The 7473-nt window shown below is 32.8% G+C and overlaps 1 protein-coding gene across 1 annotated transcript; it reads right to left on the bottom strand.

Annotated features, from left to right (window-relative positions):
* Positions 1 to 525: 525 nt before the first annotated feature.
* LOC149481755 (uncharacterized) lies at positions 526 to 7339 on the bottom strand. The gene is made up of 7 exons (XM_089705409.1): positions 6921 to 7339; positions 6072 to 6347; positions 4909 to 5250; positions 4415 to 4716; positions 1727 to 4330; positions 1358 to 1469; positions 526 to 1270 (listed from the first exon to the last, which is right to left on the bottom strand). Exons 1-7 carry the CDS (start codon positions 7206 to 7208, stop codon positions 731 to 733), a joined length of 4464 nt encoding a protein of 1487 aa, XP_089561535.1. The 5' UTR covers positions 7209 to 7339; the 3' UTR covers positions 526 to 730.
* Between the last annotated feature and the right edge of the window lie 134 nt (positions 7340 to 7473).

The raw sequence follows: 7473 nt of genomic DNA, 5'->3' as shown, positions 1-7473 counted from the left end.
TTTTGGTCTGTGTAGCGCATGTCGCGTGTATCGCGGCTGCCGAGTAGGTATACCTACTCGGCAGCCGACCGTCACGCGACATGCGCTACACAAAGCAGTGTTCGGAACCGTTCGAACAGTTTCACTTTTACCGTGGTTTCATAAAACCACACAACATTTTTTTATTAATGGGACAAGTTAAATAAGTATAAAAAGAGAAATATATTATCAGGATCAAACAACGCACTCCAAATTCTGTCATCATAATTAACACAGAGCATATTATATACTGGGGCAGAATTCTTATTCTTAGTTGATTTCCTTATCGACACGTGAATACACCAAGAATACACACTTGATTTAGACGTGCAAGTGAGATGGTATGATAGGTACAACTGGGTACAACTATCGTGAATGAAAAAGAGATATAAGTGAACCTTATTCTCATAAGGCACGTCCATGGTACGTCAAAGTGTGGCTAATTAGCCATTCATTTTGACGAACCATTTGTATTTGGAGGAGAGGTTTTAATAAAACAATTTTTGAGACATTGTGATTTTATTTTTTGATAAAACGTGATGATAATAATATAATCACATCATATACCTCGGTCAAATTAAGCCAACAAAGAAGAGTGAACTTCAAATGTCTATATTGACCGCACTAATACTTAGAAACGAGTTTTCCTCATTTAACATATTATATACTTACCTACTATCATACAAATATATTAACTCTTATTAATAAAACATTAAACATTCTGTAAATTTAAAGTAGTTTTAAAAATTTTATGTTTAATATATGAAAATGTAGTTAACGAATTTTTAAGAGGAAATGCTAATATAGTCTGAGGAGGATCATATGGATTAAAATCTAATATTTCTGGTGCAGCATCATCATCTGAGAAAAGATCGACAGAAGCGTTTGAGAGACATTTCAATGTGAGACATTCACATTTTTCCAAGAACATACACACATCTTGTACAGCTCTAGTAGATATGAATTCAAAAAGGTTCGATAAAAATTCCAAAGAGGAGCCGGGGCATTCAAATATTTTGTTCATGATTACGCTGCACCACTTCATGAAAATGTTTCGACGGAGTTTCCCCTCAAGATCTAACCAAGGTGTAGGTAAAATGTAAATATTTTCATTTATCTCAAGGAGCCACGGTTTCGCGAACTCTTTCAACACAACTTTATTTTCGTAAAATCCGACGCGTTTGATGACTCCTTTTTCTTCCAAATGTTGTAGTTTGACATATAGCCATTTCCTGTCCGAATTTGTGATATTCTGAAATAGGGTATTTAGATTCTTAATAATATGTTATATATTGATGAATAAATTGAAGACATTTTTGAGTTACTTGATTATTTTTACCTGAAGTTCTGAAAAAGTGCAGCCATATTCCCTTTTTTCTTGTAAGTACTCAATTATTTGGTCTTGTGGTTGATTTTCTGAGTCTTCAATGTTATAATTTACTTGATTATATCTAAAAATGAATTTTAAATAATAAAACATAAATTTTCATCTGAATGCGTAAGCAAAGCAATAAGGCATGTATGTATGTTACATTATAGTTATCATATAAAATTATTTAAATTTATTTAGATTGAGGAGTACCTAAGCCAAAATTAGCTGCAATGATATACTTACCTAAGTATTATTGACAAAGCAGATTACAAGAAATAGACAGAAGACAATTCGAGAAAGTCAACAACAAAGGTAAAACAATAAAATAACACATACCTTTCAAGATTGGCGCATTGTTCTTCGAATTTACAGGTTTGGTACAATTCTGAAAATGTTTTCAGTTTTGAAAGATTTTTGCAGCCAACTAGACCTGATTTCAGCTTATATTTAGATTCCAGGTCAATTATATTTAATTTTTCTTCTTGAATCAGCGAACCTGTAGATCCGATGATTACTGGCACATTTACTGTTATGATATCTAAGATGCCAGTAGTGTGCATTTCAAAAAATATACAATTGACAGTGGGCGAGCCTTTTAATCCATTTTGAGGAATTTCATCATTAATAATTGCATATAATTTTTCGTCAAATTGTGAACAGAGACGATTTATCCATCTTCGTTTGTATGAGAATGAAATTTTGTAACACGATTGAACAATATCATTTATATGTACTTTATTCAAGTAACTGTTAAATATTTTTTCTCTAGCAGCGATTGCTCCACACTTACGAAGCTCTTCAATGGTAGCACGCAAGTGCGTCTCTGGATAGTTTTTAAAAATTGAATAAATCTTATTTGCAGTTTCTTTTGTATTTTCTTCATCTATTGAGGTCATGATAGTTAGGACAATACCTTCTTTTAGTGACGCTAAAGTTGGATCAGTGCCTATCGATGATTTATACATGCTATTAATTTTTTGAGTGGCAGTTGCCGTGATTGTGAAACTTTTGTTAAACTCCTCTAAATTCGAAGCGACGCACGGAATCCGATGAAGGTATGGTTTGTTTTTGGCAATTTGGTATACTATCCAGAGTAACTCCATAATTGGTATTTTTGATTCTCTGACGAATTTAAGCAAATTTGCATGATGTCTCAACCTCAGAACTTTTAAAAGACCTTCATATTTTTGGGTCAAATGTGGTCGACGTCGAAGCTCATTTATTATGCACATTTTTTCATGCATTAGTTCGGGATTGCTTTCGAGGTGAGCTGATCGTCGATGGCACAGTGAAGCTGCTTTTGTCGGACCGATCGAAGAAAGAAGAGTTTTAGCAACTAAATTTCTGACTTTTATACATCCTGGTACTGGGCTCATTATAATAATAACTATTTTTAACATAGTTAAAATTTGATCATCCAGTTTTGTCCATTTGACCGAAGCGTCATTTCTAGGTCTCTTCACCGGTTGTATGACGACTGGCTTCGGTTTCGGAGGTGGTTTATTGAGTTTCCTTTTCCTTCTGATAACTTTTTTTCCCTCTTCTTTCGGTCCTGACTTGCAACCTTTTCTATATTTAATGTGAGGTTTCAAAAGAGTTGGGACGTTTGTGTTGTAGTTTCGACTGCAGTATGTACGCCATAATCTAGGTATGTCCATAAATATAGATGAGTCGAATCCACAAGGACCTAAACCATCGCCGTATCGGCTACCATTATCATGTTGTACGACTTCAGCTTCGTCACGTAATGGGTACACGCCTTTATATTTTTCACGTTTAATTCCTGTTATCGATGTATTCAAACTGATTACCTGAACATCATTCCAATAATTAATTACGTCGTCAAATGTTTTAAAAAAGAATGATTTTTCCAAAGTTGCAGCGTTTTCATTAGTTCTTGGCCATACGCCAGATGTATCTAATATTTTGGCGTGACGATTAACATAGAATACAAAATTCACGTACACACCATCATCAGTGACGCATGATGATGGTTCATTAATTAATTGAACTAGTCCAAGTACAGCAAGCATTTTCAAACTGTTTCTTATAGAATTATGTAAATTTTTTGAATACAGTATATTATTCTTGAGGCTATCTGGAGCATCACGTATTTTTTGTTCTAATGCTTGTAATTTTAGTTGCCCAATATTGTTTGTTTCGCCTGCGAAAGTCATATTGCCTAAAGCTAACTCGACGGTCATTTCCGGTATAATATAATGCAAAGAAGTAAACCCTGGTGCGAAATTATATTTCATATCACTAAAGTGTACAACTGATATAATGTGTTCATGTAACTTTTGAATTTTCAAGTATCGCGGGTAGGTGAAATTAGCAAGAGGTCGAGTTATAATTTGACAGGATTTTCTTATCGGATTTTTGTAATTCAGCTTTGCTTTGTGACAAATATCATTATAGTGTGATTTTACAAGGGGATCTGTCTTTTTAATATTTGGTGAACAAATGAACAAGGAATATCTTTCTTTATCTTGGCACGAAAACTTTAATTTGTACACTTTCAAGTGTCCATCTGTCATAAGCTTTTGAATGACTAGTTTTAACGATTTCGTATCCATTGGCGGTTCTCCTGTTTCCTTATTAACAAACGTGGATAGCGTTTGATATCCAGTTACGAAACGGCGATCTTTTATTACTTTTAAAATTCCAGTAGCAAATTTTAGTTGTCGTAGTGTTGGTTTCTTTTTAGCGTTTTGTAATGATTTATTACAATGCTCCTCTAGGCCATCAAGGACTTTCAATTCAATTATTTTTTTATCGATGCTGTCATTATCAACATCATGCTTTGCCCGTTTTTCGGGAACACTTTTGTCTTCTTCGGAAATACAGCGTTTCCTATTTTTGTTTAAATATTCCATAAGTTGTTTTTTCTCTTCTGCATATTTGAAGTTAATTTCGTTTGTTGCTGCTACAGCTATGTATCTATGCACATAAAGAAAATTATTATTTTTATATTTCATTTTATACTACCGAATGATACCTTTTAGCCTTCTTAATTATACATACCTAGCAGTTCTCTGACGACCTTTATCTTCGAGAAACTCCTGTACAATATTCTTGAGTTTAAAAATCCGACAAATTGTTCTAGAAGTGTAGAACTCAACACCAAGTAACTGGGCTATTTCTATCTGCGTGAGACCTTTTAACCCAGCATCCAGAAACCTTTCATATGCCTGTCTCAATAGACCGACACCAACTTTATACTGGCATTGTAATGTCGGCTCAGGACTTTCATCTTCAGATTGAGAGGACTCATCACTTTGGGATATGAGCGTTATGTACTTTTTCTTCAAACCTTCTCTATCATCCTGAAACACAAGATTGCGCATCAATTTGAGGTAGATTATACTTATTTCCTTATGATATTTAGTTTAAAATTTTAAATATGGAAATTCTGATAGTAATTAATATCTTATAATATCGAAGCAAATTTTTCATAAACTAAGGAAATTAATTTCGTAACTTAGTAGGTGAAATAAAATGTTGAAAAGAACACTTACGAAATCGAAAATATTGACCGTTTTTTGTAGTCGTTTACTTTGGTGCGGAGTCAAAAATCCTTTTCGTATGATGACTTCATTTCGTTCAGTGAATTTAGGCTGATTCATGAGGTATTGAGTTAAATCAAAGATTTTGCCTAGTCTTGGTTGAGACAGAATATCGGGTTGGTGAAATCGTGTCAGGCGTAATATTAAGCTCTTCGTGCCTTTCTCTGCTATTACTTGGGTAAGACATCGCACTCTAACCAAATCTAAGTCTTGTAAGTGTTTTCTGTTATAGAAAAGGAATTTCGGCTCTTTAACTATCTTACCTACGTTAGTGTTTCCAACTGTCATTTGTCCCTGCAAAATATTTATAAAAATTTAATTCTCTTACTAAATAGCATTATTAAATTATTGTGAGCATATTGTTAATAAAAAAAATATATGATTAGGTGAACAAGTAAACATTTCAAAACAAGTTTTACACAAATACCCTCATTATAAAAAAATATGTTCACTTTAGAACATGTGTTGGTCATGTTTATTAGATATCATACAATTGAGTTGCATAAGTAGTAATAAATTGATAATTAAGTGCAAAAGTGAAGTTGAAACTTTACTGGCTTTTTCAGCTCAGAAGTGGGAATCAGTGCAGGGATTAAAGATTAAACCTGCTAAGGTTTTAATGTAAGTATAGACAAATGAGTTGAAGTCTATAAAGCTATAGACAGACAAACAAATATAAAATGATAACCGGGAGCAGTCTAAGCTCTGTACTGTTTCATAAGATACGCATTATACAATACGCATTATCCGCGGTTTCACCCGCATGGCTCGCTTCTGTTGGTCTTAGCGTGATGATATATAGCCTATAGCCTTCCTTGATAAATGGGCTATCTAACACCAAAAGCATTTTTCAAATCGGACCAGTAGTTTTTGAGATTAGCGCGTTCAAACACACAAACTCTTCAGCTTTATAATATTAGTATAGATTAGTATAGGTTGTGATAATAGTTGTAATCTTTCTTAGGAATTTAATTATTTATAGTTTCGAAATGCTAAAAGTAATTCAGGTTGTTTATTTGATGACGCCATATTGAGGCTATGTTCTTAAGCCAGTTGTCTCATATATTTATACTGTATAGATTTTATACAGATATCAATTAAACTTTAATACTTACATTTTCCCTGCCTTTACCGACTAGTTCCAATAAGCAATAATGAAGAGCAGTTAAATACAGTAATATAGACATTGGCATGTGTGGAGCTAAAGCATGCATCCGTTCCTCCAATGATGCAACCATAACTAGTCTATGGCCGTATAGTTCAAATACTTCTTCATATGATTTTGATTGCAATTTCTCTTGAGGTATAATCTTTCTAGTTTTATAATTAGGACATGATCCATATTCATATTCTATAGGACAATATTCATATGGGCCATCAAGGTACTCTGGCTGGAAATAAAAAGAAAAATAATGTACAAGTATTAAAAAATGTATTTGAGGGAATTTTTGTGAGAATACAGTAACTAAATATTGTAAGTACATACTTAGTACATTCATTTAAATAAATATTGTTTGAATCTGGTGTTCAATTTGATTGAATTGGGCATGTACCTATAGTTAATAAAGCATGCTGGTTATATTTTATCACATCAGAATGATGAATAAAAAATGTCATCTAAATAGTGAATCAAGGTTATTAATTATTATATTAGAGCTAGGGCGCACAAGCAACTTTGTCTCCGCAACTATTTTGTCTCTCTCTCATACTAGCCCATAGGTGGGAGAGACAAAATAGTTGCGGAGACAAAAAAGTTGCGGAGACAAAGTTGCTCGTGCGCGCTAGCTCTTAAACATCTCATAATCTCAAGTTAACTCGCTAATGAAAATACCTATTTAAAGTTTAAGTATAAATAAAAACGCTATTTCATTTATACTTTTAAATATACATTGAGCATAGAGAGGATAGTTAATTATAATTATTATCTTACAATAATGTTATTCTTATAAAAAAAAATATATTACCGGGTCTAAAAGCTGTCCACTGTTTTCATCAACGATTGAAAATCTGTCCAATATTTCAATCAGAGGTACTGGGGAATCCAACTTGTAAAATTTAATACATTTTGTAGATATTATAAATTTCCAAAATTTACACTTAATTTTAGGTGTTAAAGAACAATTTAAACGTTTTTCTGTGCGTTTCCATAGGTAATCAAATCCGATACCTTCCAAACCATTCAAAGCAATTTCATCAATGAGCACACTCTTGTAATTAAAGCAAAAACTATTTCCTCCAATATTTTCGGCCATTATATAAAATTAGAATTGACCATACATTAAATTACTTTTTCAATAAAAAAGTACGCATTGTTTTTTGGAAATATTACTTTGTGTATTTTTGTTTTTATTAAAAACATGTGTTTCTGACATTCGAAATTTCAGATTTGACACATCATGATGATCATGCAGTGACATCGACTTTGTCATTTTTTTTATACAATTTGTAAGGCCAGAGGTTTAGCCTATTTGACAATGTCATGTTTTAAAGGTGAGAGAGAACTTTACGTAGAACAAG

The sequence above is a fragment of the Colias philodice genome, chromosome 16 (genome assembly GCF_061535455.1).
Source record: "Colias philodice isolate Cphi_HAF_F1 chromosome 16, ilColPhil1 Martin Lab GWU primary, whole genome shotgun sequence".
In the NCBI taxonomy this organism is placed as follows: Eukaryota; Metazoa; Arthropoda; class Insecta; order Lepidoptera; family Pieridae; genus Colias; species Colias philodice.
The sequence above is the reverse complement of the archived record's forward strand: the minus strand, read 5'-3'. Positions and strand labels throughout refer to the sequence as shown.

Coding starts and splice junctions, on each gene's coding strand:
- LOC149481755 (XM_089705409.1), bottom strand. CDS start 7,208: ATGGCCGAAAATATTGGAGGAAATAGTTTTTGCTTTAATTACAAGAGT. Junction 4,717..4,908: donor CGGTCAATATTTTCGATTTC/GTAAGTGTTCTT, acceptor CTTGTGTTTCAG/GATGATAGAGAAGGTTTGAA. Junction 1,271..1,357: donor GCACTTTTTCAGAACTTCAG/GTAAAAATAATC, acceptor ACCCTATTTCAG/AATATCACAAATTCGGACAG.